This window comes from Falco biarmicus, chromosome Z (genome assembly GCF_023638135.1).
Source record: "Falco biarmicus isolate bFalBia1 chromosome Z, bFalBia1.pri, whole genome shotgun sequence".
Lineage (NCBI taxonomy): Eukaryota > Metazoa > Chordata > Aves > Falconiformes > Falconidae > Falco > Falco biarmicus.
The window spans coordinates 31,095,505-31,112,465 of NC_079311.1; the positions used below are offsets into that span (position 1 = coordinate 31,095,505).

At 44.0% G+C, this 16,961-nt stretch overlaps 1 protein-coding gene across 1 annotated transcript in view; it reads right to left on the reverse strand.

Moving 5' to 3' along the window:
- Nucleotides 1–562: 562 nt before the first annotated feature.
- TRABD2A (TraB domain containing 2A) overlaps nt 563–16,961 on the reverse strand; it is an 83,353-nt gene continuing 66,954 nt past the window's right edge. The window contains exons 5-7 of the mRNA XM_056325770.1: nt 14,335–14,425; nt 8,755–9,012; nt 563–5,225 (exon numbers count right to left, since the gene is read on the reverse strand). Of these exons, the coding sequence (XP_056181745.1) occupies nt 5,045–5,225; nt 8,755–9,012; nt 14,335–14,425 (530 nt within the window). The 3' untranslated portion in view covers nt 563–5,044. The remainder of the gene's footprint in view (nt 5,226–8,754; nt 9,013–14,334; nt 14,426–16,961) is intronic.

The following is a 16,961-nucleotide window of genomic DNA, read 5'->3' on the forward strand; positions in this document are numbered from 1 at the left end:
CATATAGAAAGACACACACCTCAGAAAGATTCAGAGGATCAAAGGCAGGGGCCTCAGTTCTCTGCCTAGACCACAAGTATCTTCAGAGCAGTCCTCAGAGCACAAATGCTGGGTGGCTGTTGCTATCCTGAAGCACAGGGAACACCCAGCAACACTGTGTGCTTCTAATTTTATGCCATTTAACCCACTCAGTATAGCTGTGACCTGCTTGTGTGCAAGAGTGTTAATACATTGTGATAGACACTTTTTCCAGCCTTTACTGATACACACAGTCTTTTTGATAAGAACAAACCTGCACCACAACAGGACTGTGATCTTGAAAGGTAAATTAATTTCAGCATCAGACCTGACCTGAATAAACCTCATGTGCATTCACTGGTGGTTACAGGATAGCAGTCTGGATGAAGCAGAGTAGGAGGGTAGAAAATAGCAATCAGTTTCACCATGGATATAACAAGATCACCTTTTATTAATTTTCATGGCTTAGATTTTATTTTTTGTGTTAAAGGGTAAATGATATATTTTGTCCACGTTTTCTAGACAGCAAGCCACTGGAGAAATACATCTTCTAAAGCACATTTCTTGGTTATCTAAGAGGTTTCAGCCTGATTTCTACACACTGGCTGTGTCACAGTGTTTTAAATAGCTGATCAAAAGAGGCTATAACAACCCACTGAACTATATTAGCTTGTTATCATATTTAAGGAGTAATTGTGCTTTCAACTCTACTGAGACAAGAAAGATCAGCCACAAGACTACCGTGGTGTTCAAAGAGAGGGATCTGCTCTTTCAGTGCCTGGCTGTTTTCCCTAGTTAAAGAGTGCGATATTTTCCCCTGAAGTGTTGTTGCAGAGAGTACAGAAGGAACACAGAGGGAAAAAAAAAAAAAAAAGAAACAATATGTTTAGATTTCTTAATTTTTATTTATTTACCTGCCTCATGTAACTCCTGCAGTTCTTCCCTCTAATCTGTTTTAGAAGTGTAATTTTGCTATATGAATGGTTAAAAACAGGAAAAAACACCCACTTTCAAAAGTTTCAAAGTGAAAAGAAAGAAATACAAATCACTGAGCAAGGTTTTTTGCATTACTTTGTGTTCTTTTATGCTTCTGCACCTTTAAAATAACAAAACCATGCAAGGTCCTTAAGGCATGTCAGAAGTTAGAATGAGGTAATCCACAAAGTTTATTGATCCCCTCTCACATTGTTGTAATTATTATTTAGGAGGGATGTGTACATTTTTAGACCATATCTAAACAACAAGAACGTTATTTTTTTAAGTGTTTTTATTTTTCACATCCCAATCTGAAAGAGTTTGAAAGTAAACCAGCACTGCATCACCAGCTTGCTAAGGAGCATTCACAGTTCACAGAAACTCTGTGTCAGGTAGGAGCACATTACTGTGTATTAAAGCACATTGAGTGAAGTCATGCCTCCTGCAGTGCTTTGCAAGGAATCCTAGTTGCTAACCAAATACCATATCAGAAAATAAAGCTTCAATGCAGCAGCAGAAAGAAAAAGCTGTGAAATTGCAGGAGGTAGCTGTTGGAAGGTAAATAAGTTCAAAATAAATGGTGTCTAACGCCTGGTCCATTTATCAGCAAGTAGAAATAAAGTGCAAGTGCTGACTATCTCAGGAAACAGCAAGCCCTTTTCCCAAGGAGGATGTTTGTCTGCCTTTTTTTTCCTTGCTATATACATAAATGTGAAGTTTTAACATAATTAAAAAGCATATATATCAAAATACAGTAGTCCATTAGTCAAGCTTAGTCAAGCAACAAATATTCACAAGAATTCACAATACACTGCTGAAAATCAGCAATAGTTATAACATATACTCTCCAACATTACAATTTGATCAGGTGGTGTATAGAATATATTATCAAACTAGTACATTTTGAAGTGAGTAGGTTTCTAATTTCTGCTAATAACTTTTCAAATAGGAGCCTCCCAACAGAGAAAGAGAAATCTTGACCACAAGGAACCCATGGCAAGAGTCCCAACCACCTCAAAACAGATCTGTTAACAGAGAACATTGGAGAGAGGATTTATGAGAACTATTTAAGCAAGAAGGGGAACAGCAAAGTGCACAGGTTAATCAGTAAGTACAAAGGAAAGAGAATGGAAAAGGGAGACCAGGATGTTCAGATGTAACAAACACTTTGTAATAGCAGTTAGAGAATGCAGAGGCACCTAGCTCAGGAGACAACATGAGATTTCAGCCCCTGCACTGACGAAAGGAGTACCTGCACCTTTCACAGTTATTTCTGAGTCAAGTCTGCTACTCATCACAAGCCTGACAGTATCTCACTTGCAAGGCCACAAAAACTATCTCAGCTGCTTGGGAGGGACAGATAGAGGGACAGTGAAGTCTTCCAGGCACATGATGGGACCGGTTGCTTTCCTGATGCTCTCCTGCTCAAAGAAGGGTGATACCTGAGCAGACCTTGGCCATTAGGATGGCTCCTCAGGCTGTTCCAGTCCTGGTAAACTTTTCTTATTCTGGAACTAAGGAGAAACAACTGGACCTCAGTGTAGCACTCCCCAGTGGTCACTGTAAACAGCTGAGTAGCACGTGCAGTTAAGTAAGGCTCTGCTCTCCATACCAGTCACAGTTTCAAGACTTTGGTGTCCTATGGCCAGTCGGCAAAGACTACTCTGGAAGAAAAAGTGAGGGGTAGGAACCACTTGGTTAGTTCACAGGTACCAAGCCAAGCTCATGAGACCCTCAAGAATACCTTGAAAGAATCTGATTACTTTGCAGAAAGACCCCCAGGATGGAGCTTCTGTGGGCACACAATCAATCACAGTTTAAGGACATCTTTATTTCCCTGACATAGTCAGGCACTTGGACACAGGCTACAAAATAAGTTATGCCACCAGAACTGAATTATCCATAGTGCTGCTTCAGGTCTCTGTTACTCCTGAGTGTTTTATAATTACTCTTCCCTCATGCCAACCTAAGAAAAACGTTCATGGCTGTTCCACTCAACTCAGCTCCTTTCACAGAGGTGACACTCAGGAGCAACCATGGAGGAGGGAACAAAGGGAAAGGTCAGTCTGGGGCTATTTTACACAGCAGCCTTTGTCTTGTAATGGAGAAAAGAAATGCCTCAGCCCCTTCTCCTAGTGCTTCCAGAGCCCTTTGGACCTGTGCCATACCTCTTCATGCACTTCTGAAGGACAGAGGAGAGGGGGAGGAGAAGCACTACCAATGCATAGAGTAGCAAGTGGCAGAACACACTTGGACATAATGTATCTGATGCCCCTTCAGGTGCACTGGTAAGTACACACGTGCTCAGTTTGTCAGGCCTGCAGTGCATCTTGTAACCACGCTATCTGCCATCTAATCTGCTCCCCTCAGGTCATATTCAGGCCAAGGAAAACAGCTCTGGACCCACCAGGCCTATGACAGTTTACACCAGTGAAAGATCAACCAGAGAGAGAGACAAGGGATGGCACATCACCAGCCCGGCTGCTGTGTAAAGCCAAGGAAGCCAGAACGCATTCAGGACCCTGAAGTCTTGTAGTAGTCCCTATAAGAAGGAACATACAATAAGATGGTTCCATCTTCTGCCTCAGCCTAGATATATTTCTTTCCCCACAGTGTGGCTGCAAACTGTGGTATTTAGCCTCTCCTTTCTCAGTTTTCCTCAGCAAATTGAGAATTTGTTCAGATTCAGTTCTTCCGAAGGGGGGTCTGAAATCTGAGATTAAGAGATTAAAGAACTGTTAAGAAAGCTAGAACCATTTGCTTTTCCTCCTCCCATGTGCAGTAGAAGAATGAGAAGAGGTACTTTTTAGAGGCAATGAAAAAAGCAGCAAAGCATATGTACATGCACAGGAAGGAAAACCTGAGGGTCTGTTGTCTCGCTTGGCCAGGTGACTGCTGTGTTTCCAAGGTACAAGGCTCAGCACATTGGCTCCAAGCCTTCCCATGGGTGAATCCTATGAGACCTTCCCAGGCAATGAAACCCTCCTCAGATGAGGGAGGGATATGTTGCTCGCTAAACAAGTCAGTGTGATAATGAGGTTGTCCTGCACAAACAGAGAAAACCATTCATCACCACTTCCAAGCCTCCTACATTCAACAGTCAACAGCATGTCCGTTTTAAGTAGACAGCAAAGGACTTAAAACAATTTGGAAAGTCTGAGAATTTCCATTGAAATTGGTGGAAAACTTGCAAGGATTTCCTAGAATGAAGTCTAACTGTGCAGAAAAGGAAAAGAAAGCCCTTTATCCCCAAAAGTGATTCCATCTATAAAATAACTATGTATTTGTGATGTAGAAAGAGAGGGAAAACCTGCATCTGGATTTCTCAGATCAGCTCTTGAGAACTTCCTGTTTTGGAAGCATCCAACAGTATGATTGCGAAGCTCCCAGGTTATATTTTTTCTTAAACATATATTAGTTTGTGCTTATGAAACTTGTCTGGCCATTGGAGGTCCAGGTGTACCCATCTTACAACAGCACCAAACAGGCGGCAGAAACATTCTGTGTTCAGAAGTCTTTAGTGGTTTATTCTATTGTAGAAGGTGTTGTCATGAACCTTTAAATGTAATCTGGAGCCCTAACGAGCAAGAATTGAAAGTATTACCCAGTAGAGACATAAAATACTAACCTCTCTTTCCCAGCTGTGCTTGTATGACCAAGATATTCTGGTCTAACAAACAAGTTAGTGTGTGTAAATCTTCTTACAAGGCACTGAAGGTGAAAAAAGTGTAATTTAGTTGGGCTCATACAGCTAAACAACAGCTATGTTATAGCAAACATTATAATCTCCCCAAAGCATTATGGGATAACATGAAATCATTCTTCTGCAAGAGAAGGATAACTAACACTTTCATTAAAATATCTTCTCCTGCTTTGGGCAGGTCAAACCAGTTAATAGTGTTAATGATCCAGATTCAGGAAAAGGAGGCAGTTTAAGAACACCTGAAAGAACAGGTGTCCCACTCAGTCTTCTATTTCTGTTTTTTTTCATGTAAGTTTCTTTTTTTCGCTTTTTAAGGTGAGTTCCCTGCAGTTTGTCTCCCCCTGTGTTTCAATGCAGCCTTATCATATGTAAAGTCAAAGTCAATAGTGGGAGGAAAATGGAACGGGAAAGCTGGTGAGCGCTGCCAGTGTCTGCACGAGCGTGACTAGACCGTCTGTGGCCCCGGGGCTGCGGTTCAACCGTGATGTAGCCGTTAATGATGCGGATCCGGGGAGGAGGGTCCGTAGCACTGCAAGGCAAGAGAAGAACATCAGTCCAGACTCAGCCCAGAACCGCTCCATGGTCATCAGCCTCTGTGTCCCACCATCAGTCTCCTGGGCTCCTGGGAATGGTCTCTTGTACTGGTTCCATGCTCACCCGAGGACTGTCTCCTGGTGGCAGAGCACTGCCTCATCGCTTCCTCACAGGTGTGGGCAGCTCCCATGACAGCCCATATGGACCAGGGTGCTGCCCAGCTGAACTGCAAACCAGTCTTGAGGGGGAAGAGATTGAGGAGGGTGGAGGTAGCCCTTGAACACCTGCCCTGTACGCAGGCCTACCCAGCCAGCCTGCCCATTGCTCCCACACATTCAGATGGGCAGGACCACCATGTTCCTAGCACCTTTCAGCTAAGCAGAAAACATGCAAGAAGAAAACAAGCTTTCTTGCAGGGGACTGTAACTGTGGCAACATGCTGAGCACAGCAGGAGTGAGGCACCTGCTTTCAGCTGAATCAGTCTTCCCCTGCCATGTCTGTATTTGCATCTTAGCATGGACCAAACTTGTTCCTGTACTACAGAATTACAAAGGGTTTACATGACATGCTTTAAGGAGAGGAAGAGCTACTTCCAGAAATGCATCCTAGAGTCACCGGGAAACGACCACCACATCCCAGAGTATCTCCCAGTGGTAGTGAGGACTTTGAGGTGGTGATGAACAAGAACTGAGTCAGAGGCTATGTGATGCAGAACTCCCATTATGGCAACATGTGATGGAGGAGAGAAATTTGTATGCTCCAGACTGAAAACACCAACCATTCCAAACTGAGGAAGCTCCCACACCATGGCAGGTCAAGAGTCAGAAGGGTCAGATACTGCACAGGTGTCGTTCTTTTTGTCAATGTATTGGAAACTATGATTGACCCCACAGCTGTTAAGGCTGACGTACACCCCAGGGCCTCATGGGGCTCTGTGGAACCAGAAGACAAATGGGGACAAAATTAAATGCAAGTCTACCTGCCAAATAAAAAGGCATAGTAATTTTTCCTGCCGCCACTCCCCCCGCTGCTGTGCACCATTCTTGCCTTATTTTGGCCACCCCCATTAAGAAAAATGGTTTGGGAAACTTGAAGGCAATTAGTATCCTTTTTAGAGACACTTACCCTTCCATACCCGAAGGTCCCCACAGAAGGTTTGAACAGTAACTGGAGAGAAGCCAGCTGGCCACACATCAAAGAAATACACCTGACAGCTGATGCATACAGGAGCACAAATGAAAGCCACTCTGCCAAGCGGACTATAAGATTGCATTAAATCACTTGAGCTCTGCCTTTCACATTTTCAGGCTCACAGGAGGAAAGCTGTGAACGGCCCAGACATAAGAAACCTGACAGCGCTACCTGTGCCTGGGGACCCCAGGGAGTGCTTAGAGCAAGGGCTGAGGCTCGCAGCGAGCCGTGCCCTGCGCACCTGTGAGCCTGAGCCCAGGGGGCTGCATTTCCGTGGGGACACGAGGTGGCGCTGTCGGCTCAGCCCAGCCCGCACGGCACGGCCCGCTCGCGGCGCGGGGTGTCGGCGGGGCCGCGGGGCCGACGTTCCCCGCCTCGCACAGCCTAGACCCGGAGCAGGTGGGGGCTGTACGCGAACGGCAGCTGCCTCTCTGACACCCGCGGCTTTCCCTCTGTAGCAAGGGTGCAGCGATCTCCCAAGGCAGCAATAAACATCACTTACCTGTCTTACCCCGTACTCCCAAGCAACACCTCCACCTCTAGAAGTTCAAGCTCTCTCCTGCTAAGGACCCACACCCCTAAAAAGAATTTGTCACCTAGTACCTGGGTAAGTTTCTAGCACAAAGGATGACTTAATTAGCAGGAGAAAAAAGGAAACATTACAAAAGGAGGAAAGGAGGCATTCACTGCTCCCAGGCTTATGCAGTAGTTTCCTAAGGTTACCTTTGCTTTTTACCTCACTATTGCCTTGCAGTACTTGCAATCCAGTATGTACCTCCAATTTAGTCACAGTAGCATATCCTCCCATCTTCCCTCTTCCTCTGAAGGCACTGATGCTGCAAGTGCATGTGTATCTCACATCACTGTGTCCATTGACTTCCCTGAGTTTCATATGAACAACTGCATGTGAAAAACTGAACACGTCAGTGTGCTGGCAGGGAGGGATCTTGAGATCATAGAGACTCCAACTTCAACAGAAGCTCCAAAACCCCATTCACAAACAACTGGTATCAACTACATTAATAGAAAGTCAATGATACACTAAAAGACAAAATCAAATATGATGACTATAAGGATTTGCTGACTGGTGAATCTTGGACTCTTTGTAGGTCTGTCAGTGGGCATGCAAACCTCCATGCACATTTATTCGTCTTTCTTTCTCTCCAGACTACTCAGACTTGGGTTGGAAGGAAGAGCAGAGATAAGACCCAAAAACTACTGTAGAAACGAGGAAAAGGAGTCTGGTCTAGAAAGTCTGACAATGGCTGAATGCTTAGAGCAGAACAACAGCTGTTGCACCTGCTTGCATCCAGCCTGAGCAATGTCTTACTCAAAGAAGTGGTACAGCTGAGACCCAGGGAAGTGATATAAGAGGCATAGAAGAACCATGATATACACAGTACCTCAAGGAGCTGGAAGAAATATTCTTCAGAGGAAAGAAAAATATTAATGTAGAAGCTTCATTTCAAGAACTGCAGGCTTTTCCCCATCATCCTGACCTGTCTTGTTATGTACAGTACCACAAAAATAAAGTGCTTTCAACCTGAGTATTAGATACCAGAGATACAGAGACATAGAGTACAAAAGTGAGCAGACTTAGGTCTGTGTGTTATTAGACAGGAGGGAAACATTAAGGTACACATTCAGCCACAGGCCTAAATATAGTTAGTGAGGGACAAGTTAGCTTTTTCTGCAGGCTGCTGTAGTTCTTGTAGTCGAGTAAGCTCTTCTGGTTGAAAACTAGGGGGTATGTGTGAACCTTTGCCCCTATATACAATACACTCAATTTTTAATATCAATTCCATCATCCATTAGGTTGTCATCTCCCTTTCCAGATCTCCAGTAATGCCACAGGGCTCACATGCTTTTTAAGACTGGAAGAATACAGAAACTGAAAATACTACACAAAAACTGTCCAAATGCAAGGAGTACACATGCCTGATACGGCAGTTTCCACATATGCAGCAGCTCTTGGAAAAAGGTCCAAGGCTTTTATCTATACCATCTACCACAGGACCCAGCCTTCTGTGATAGAGGACTACCACATGCTCACAATCCCTCAAGCCCAAAGGCAAAATGGTCTAGACAAGGCTTCTATTGTATTATGCCCAATATTCCACAAACCTAACCATGCAGCAGAAGCTGTTTTGTCATTAAAAGCACAAGCAGCCTTGAGCAAATGTTTCAGCAGGAATCACGGTAAGGTAGAAAGTCACATCCTGCCCTCAGCATGTATCTAGCCCCTGTGGAAGTCTGGAGTACTGGATTAATCACTGCAAGTTAAAGTCCAGTTTACATGACAAGCCCTCCACCCTTCCCAGCCGTTAGGTACCTTTCTTCAAGGCGAACCCAGAGGTCATTAAACTGTCGCAGTTTTTGCTTCTTCTGCTGCTTCTTTTTCTTCTTTTTGTACTTCCTGTCTACCTTCTCCAGCATGTCGATGCTGTCAGGGAGCAGCAGGTGAGGTAGGACTTCTTCCTCCTCCTCCTCCTTCCGGGCATGCAACGGCAGTGGGAGCTCTTGGGATGTGACATAGGCGCTGTGTGCCGGTGATGATGATGAAAAGGCTAACAAGGTTTTGGGGGGGGTTCTGCTGGAAGGAGGAGGGAACACAGATAATATTTGAAAGGGCTTTGAGGGAGAATCCTGGTACAGATGCCATCAAGGCACACACACAAAACAAGTATTTCTCCCTGATGTCTCAGCTGGATGCTTATTTCTCTATCTTGTGCTCCTGCCCTCCCTTCCTTAACTCAATATTCTGATGAAAACTGTTCTCTTTAATGAAAAAAAGCTTTGGAAAAGTGGTAACCTGGAACTGCAGAAAGAATGCAGTCTGGCTGATGGTAGAATAACTCTTGGCAATAATGTTGTGTATCTAGAAAGAGACAAAAAAGGAATCACTCTCTAAGTCATAAGAGGTCAAACCACATTCCTGTTGTCTGTTGTACTGCGGAACACAGACCAGATTATTCCTTTCAGCAATTCCTGCCCAGAGCCAACTAACTTGGAGGGCTAGGGGAAGGGGCAGGGACAGGACAGCTAAGGCACACTAGTTGAAGGAGCCAGTTCTAGACCAACAGGTCTCACTGGTGGAGAAGACAAGTAATGAGCTAGGGCACAGACTGCAGTCATAGCTGCAGAAATGCATCTTGCGAATTACCATCTTTGAAGGGAATGGGTCAATATACCATTAAGCAATTCTTTGGGCCATCTAGTCTGCAGCAACTGGAAGCAGACTAGCTGTGGTGCTGCCAAGTTCACCATCATCTAATTTTCTCTTTCATGAAGCCAGGTGGTCCAGAGCAGTGAATGCATAGCCTTTATAAAACGTCAGGTCAGGGGACATGTCTGACACGTAAGAGACCAGAGCTCAACTCACTGTTGTGGCATTCACTTCTAGTGTAAGCACTGATGACTTCATGCTGATCTAAAAAAGAAGATAATGCTGTCCTACCACTCAGATAAGCACACCAGGGAGCATGAAATTGTGGTTTTAAAGGGTTGTATCAGACAAGTATGGAGGTCAATGTGGAGAGGAGAATGCAGAGGAATCATAGCCCTTCCACAATGCAGGAGTGAGCTTTGCCCACATTTATAGCAAGTAATGAGGGAGCAGGAGTCAGGACTTCAGCTTTCTGGCTGCACAGATCCTCTATTAGGTTGGCACCACTATCTAGCACTACAAAGCAGCTCCAGCAAGTGAGATACTGCAGTGAGACTATGTGCATGCACAAACTCACAAGGCAAATCTTGGAAGCCCAAAGGAGCACTCAGTCAAAGCCCTCAGAAAAAAACTATAAGGGCTACGCATACCCAACTTCATAGGAAGGTGAAATACTGAAGAAACAATCAATCAGCTCTACCTTGATTCCTCAAGATCTGTTTCATTATACTTAAAGTAAGCAACATTTCCTCATGTACACTCCAAGGCAGGCAGTCTGCAGTCTCCTGTCCATTCATCACTCTGCTGGCCCACACTTATCCTCATTGGAACAAAGCAATTCCCCCTCGTCATTTGTTCATGAGCGTTCTGGACAAACGCACAAATTCAGTCCACTCTGTGGATACACAGAGCACAACAAAAATATCTGTTTGATCTTTATGACTACTTCATAAAGAGAAGAGATGCAGCAGTCATCTGTAAGAAGACAAAATTGAAGACTGGCTTGGGCTGAAATTCAGAAAAGTAACAAGACCACACACCACTCTGCAGAAACCTGGCTTCAGTCAGTAAAACCTTTCCAGAATTATAGCGTGTTTCCTTTCTGCCCTGCAATAGCATCGCAAGGAGTAGGTCCTGAAGGAGACATGTTTCAGCATGACTGCCATTTTCAAGCTAGCCCATCACTGTGGGCACATCTCTTTGATGGAGAATAAAAAGGGTTCATCCTGAAACAGGTGAAACGAAGTCGTAGACTGTAACATGAGGAAGACAGTAGAGGGAAAACGAAGAGATTTTAGTCTTATTTCTTGCAAGGAAAATCACAGACTGATCACGTGGTGAACTTTATGTGACAGAGACTGGTGCAGAATGGGTCTTGGGCTATTGACCCCTTTCAAAATCCTTGTGACTGTCACACTCTCACTTTATCACCTGAAGTTTCACGACCCTTTCACTCTCCTCCACAACACCTTCACATCACCCACCCTTTTAACTCCACCTTACAGAGTGACCCCACCCAGTTGTCTCCAGAGACGACGGATTTGATCTCTCTGAAGGTCATCGGCTTATGGTTCCCTTTCCTGCAGTGTCTCTCCACTGTGTGCCTTTTCCTTAATTGTGAAAGTCACAGAGCAGGCACCAGCCCTCCCCTGTAGATTTGAGTGCCTTGCTGCCTGCAGCCTCCCCTGCCAAACTCGTGTCCATACCACGCTGGAGTTCAGCATTGCTACAGGCACAGACAGGATGACCTCTATCCTGCACGGCCAGTTATTTATTCTGATACTTGCAGCCTCATAACTCTAATAACAACAGACACTCATATACATAACCTCCTTTGCAACACTTCCTGCAGCCAATTCTTCCCAGGACTGACAGAGCAATCACAGGAAAAAGCACACAGATGCAAAAGCATGTCCTTCTTCCCCAAGGCCAGCTCCCTCTCCCAGCATAGCAGTTAACAGAGGAGTCAGGAAGCACCTTAATTAAGGCTGTGATTGTGTGATGAATATTTTACCATATATATGTATTCTAAAATCAGGATCAACAGTTAAAGCCCAAAATAAGACAGTAAGAGCTTGATTGAACTTGTGGCACTATTTATAAACTGTCCTTTGTGCTGCTGTGCAGTTGGAGCAGCCCTTTTGCCTTCCATGCTTTGGTGACACCACAAAGAAGGAGCCCTCCGGCACTCATTCCTCTCCCCCTGCAGACGGGCAGGATGGCAGCCCTGTCCGCAGGTGAAATTGTGTTACTGCATCCAGCAGTTTGCCTGTTACACGAAAACATGCATAATTATTCCTGCATGTTTCTGTGTTCCTGCACGCAGTATCTACAAGATACCTTAGGAGGGACTTTCTGCTTAGCCAGAGCACAAGCAGCAGCAGACTGTGCTGCTACTGTACAATGTCATGTTGTGGGGAATGGAGACAATTGCAGACTTCCTCATCTTCTTGTTTTAGGACTGCTCAGCTAATATCCCCTACTGCATCGGACAGTAGAACAGCCATTTGAATGCTCTGTCTCAGTTCAACCACTTGCCAGTTTTTTTTCCTCTCTCAATTTTGTCATTTGAAATAGCCCATGGGTATTGACTTAACTGTGTGCAGCACTGCTATCTAGGACAGTAGCTGGATATGTTTCCATATTTATGTGGGTTGGACTGTGTTTATTGACTCAGACTGCCCTGGACTTTGGTCCTTAGAACAAGCCCAGGATAGCAGTCAAGTGAAACCCTCCATTCAGTTCCCAGGACTCTGACGTACTCTTGCCGCAGGTCTTTCCCTCACCTCAAATGCTCTTCTCCTTCAGAACACACATTCTCCTTGAAACTTCATATTTTAGATCTGTTTCCAAGTCATCCAGGAATGTTAACATCTTTTCTCAAAGAAAATATTAAAGTGAAATTTTCTTCAGCTTCTTCACTCAGCTTTAAAACCAAGACACCATGAAAGATGTTCTGTCCAGTAGTTCTAATGAGAGGTTTGAGATGTAATCAATGCCAAACTGAGGGCTTGCAAAAGCACAAGAATCACTGGGGGGACAATGAACTTCCATGATGTAGTCAGAGAAATGGGTGCCCAGCTACCCTGATGATGGTAGGTTGATACCTACCTTCCTGATGCATAGCCTGATGTGTGAAGATCTATCTCTCCTTTTCACAGTTGTCTGCCCTTGATTTCCTTACAGCTACACGTTTAGAGATGGGGTTTATTTACTCTCAAGTATATATTAAGCATATTAAGCATTCTTTCTTTAAGCTTTAAGAAGCTGTTATGGTTGGGTTTAGGAATACCTAAGCTAATGATGTTCTGAGGGGGAAAATATCAATGCAGACAGGTTTCTGATTAACCCCATAAACACTGATACACTGAATTGTCTATCATGACTGAAGTGTTATAGGATCATTAAATCTTCTGCCTAAGCACAGAGAGCTTCTCCATGTCAGACTACCTGCCTATTAGGTGGCAACAGGTTTAGGGGTTGCATTCGTGTTCTCATGGGGATGAATCTTTGCTCATTTTGTTTCACTGCATGTAGAGTTAGTGGTATATGTCCATGTCAAGAAACACAGCAAAAACATGACCTGCCAGAACTTGAATCTCATGGTCTGAAAAAGGCAGACATGCTGCAAAGAGAAAGATGAAGCAACCAGAGTATGAGAAAAACATCTGTTATTATTTTGCACCACTTCTGTGTAGCCTCAGGCACAAACCAAGCCTTTGTACTGGGCCCCTTGTATAAAAGGTGATCATCCTGCCTGAAAGCCTCATATCAGTAATATGGGGGAAAAGGAACAGAGATGTAAGCACTGAGGGACAGCATGACTGACACAGAGGATAAGAGGGAAACAGTACCATAACTGGGATCAAACCTTTTTTCCACTGTGGTCTTTAAGCAGTGATATAAGGAAGAGTGGGAATGTCTGACAAGAGACAGGAGCGCATGTTTGGCAAGAGTCCGGAGAAGGGGGAGACAAGGATTGCAGACCCTAAGCTGGTGGCAAGAAGGCCAGGAAGAGGTGAGTCAAGAGCACATGTAATTCTCAGCAGAGCATGGAACAGTAGATTATTTGGCATTTTGTAGTTTCTGCAACCATAGAGATGGATACATGCATCCAGTAAGAAATAAAAAGAGGCAGTAAGGGTATATCCCGAAGGACAACTCCAAGATGAACAAAACCAATGAAGTACCTTGGCTTAAAAATGCAGAAGAGAACAGGGGACATGAGAGCCATCAGTCATGGGGACTGCATGCAAAGAGGCTGGGTGGACTCTGGCAATCAGATTCCAGGCTGAGAGAGCAATCAGAAAGAATCAAAAATAGCAGTGAAAGAGAAGGGAGGCAGGACAGTCAAACACATAAAAGGGAGGAAGGAGCCTGGAAGCCTATGTGGTATAAGAGAACATCCAGACCTGATGAACCAAGCATGCATACTGTATGGCTGTTAGTTTAAGAGTTAAAAACTTACAGGGGAAAAAATATTTTCATTTTATCAAAAAGACCCCATAACAAAACAAACAAACAAACAAACAAAAAAAATCCCCCAAACAAAACACACAAAAACCCAAACCCAAACCAAATAAAATCCTGTTTCCAAACTGGCTCACGGAAAAGAAATGCAAACAGAGGAGGAGAGAGGGAGCCTGGCTCATCAGTAGGTATAGTCCCATCTTGCACTACCTCTTCTTGACTGCTTATAAACCCACCCTCCCAATGGCTGCTCAGCTAGATAGAAGCATGCATTACTTGTTGATGGCTTGTCCAGCTGGAGTGTGTTCTACCTCGTACCCTTCTTTCCTCAAAACATCAATCACTGTGTTGTTGCCCATGAAGTGACCTGCAGTTAAGAGAAAAATGACATCAGAACTCAACAAGCATAAGGAAAGAGAAAGAACAAAGTTCTTCCTCATCACAGGAGGAGTGCCACACTCAGGGCAGGCAGTGCTTTACCACTCCCCACCACCATGCGCCAGAAGCACAGGATCTCTAACAAACAATAACTGAACTTTCTCACGGTCACTTCAATAACACATTCTGCCTTTCTAAAAGGCAGAATTGATTGAAATTACTCTGGACCCGCAGGCTGTTGCATTACCAAGCTACTGTGGATTTCTTGGGGCAGTAAGAGATGAAGTCAGGAGACACTTGTTCAGGAGCAGCACTGAGTCTACAACTGGTGGTGGTGCAAACCAGGTCAGAATCTGGCTGCAGTGCATTCATCATTTTAATATCCTCTGGCATCATAAAGGCACTATCTGAGATGTTGGTCAACATCACTAACAATTTATAAATGGTTAAGAATCATCCAACTGCAGAGAACTGAAAACAGCTCTGAAAGCCAATGACTTAAATCAATCCCTTTCATTCTTTCAGTATAAGCCACTGAGGACAGAAACTCCACTTCAGTCATGTTGACAAAAGTTTTGGAAGGACTTAGCTAGCTCTGCCCTAATTTTACCCCTCTTATTTATGTGTCCACTCCATTTCCATACAGTTGTGGTGGTTGGTCAGCCCATAATTTGGCATAATGAGTAAATGACTACTCAAAGGATGCAGGAGTATTCCTGAAGGACTGTATGCTCTGCACACTGACTGACTTCCACCATCACTAACACATCAGACAAGGCTGCTGAGAAGCAGATGGACAACAGAGGCTTTGTACAGTCCCTCATAGATCTAGCTTTCTCGAAAACATTTGTTCATTTAACAGCCTACATTAATTAAAATTAGGCTTGAGCAAATGACTTATTAGGGGGATCTCTTGCCTCTGTAGGTAGATGTAAGCAGTGCTAGAACTGATAATAAATTTCAGAAAATCTGTTTTCCACTAATATTATTCATAAATACGTGACAATAAACCCACCAGAATTATTCTAGTAGCCAGGAAACCTAAGGACATAGAAAGAGAAGTTCAATGGTGATGAGATTAAACACAGGACTAAACCCAAGGGATTTATGATTTTTCACTCCAAAATGGATTCAATTAATTAGGAGCACAAAATTCCAGTTTCTTATGCCACAACAGCACAGGGCTTATTTGAGCACAGGTATTTATCAAGATGAAGTTTCCCCAAGAGTCTAAGAACACAAATGTATCTAGCTTAAATGAAATATTTTAACCAAACACTGCAACACACACACCTGTCAGGTACCATATTTTCTCACTTACTTAAGCAGATTTTTCCTCAGCTCCTTGGTCTATCTTTTGCCTTTAGAAAGAGTAAAGCTAACATGCCATTATATGGACCTAACCTAATACTATTGGTATCTGTCACTTGCCAATGGTTCAGCCCCACATGTAGTTTGCTGAGGATTTCCACATGTCAGCAGAAAGACCAGATGCAGCAGGGAATGGGAATGACTGTAATTAAACATTGCAGCTGAGTAAAATTAGCCACTGGTAGGCCACTACTAGGTATATAAGGTGCTAGACCTAGTTGCTGTCTCCCACCTTTAACACAGAGGAGAGGTATGTGCAAAGGGAAGGGGAGAGGGGATTCACAACTCCTCCACCCCTGCCTCCAGAAAGCAGAAGAAAGGGGTGCTTCCAAAGGGTGATCCACCCCTTGTGAAAGTGAAGCAGGACAATTCAGACTTTTAGAGAACTAACTTTATTGAGAAGGATAGGGGCAACGTATATAGAAAGTTCAGGCTAGGCATCCATCACATGCAGGCAATGCTGGATGAGCTGAGCAATGAAAAGCAGTGCCAAGACTCTGAACTCATATTTTACTAATCCAAGTCCTTCAGGAGGAAAGGGACAAGACATAAAGATAAGGAATATATAGGGCAATCTATGCTGTGAAAATAATTTTCCTCATGCCAGTTTAAGAGCTTACAGTCACATGCATTCACATCACACCATCAAACACATTACCCCCATCGATCTTCAGTTACCCTTGCTCAGAGCAGCGATTTAGGTTGGTATGTAGGAAATTACCGTAGCACATGGATTTCAACCTGCTCGTGCGATATCCTGAAGCTGGGCCATAATTTTCTTTTTAATTTGATGGATGATAAGAATACCTTTTATACCACAGTCACATGTGCAGGCCTTCACAGGAAGACTTTGCTCATTTGTTGCTGATGCAACAAGTTATATCTGCCTGTGAAAGAAAAATGGTGTGCCAATATTGTGCAAAAGAGAACAGATGAAATTAATAGATATGTGTAAAACAGAGGCATACACATATAGACAGGCATGTGACATTAGATTGTTCACAAGATGTGATCAATCGTGAGCCCCTCAGGCTAGGTACATAAAAGGATTAGGTGATGTCAGTGTTTGCTGTCCAAAAGGTGGGCTGCTGTGCTCCATGAGACAGAGCTGGTCTGGCGCCCAGAGGACCCAGCTCTACCCAAGCTAGATGCAA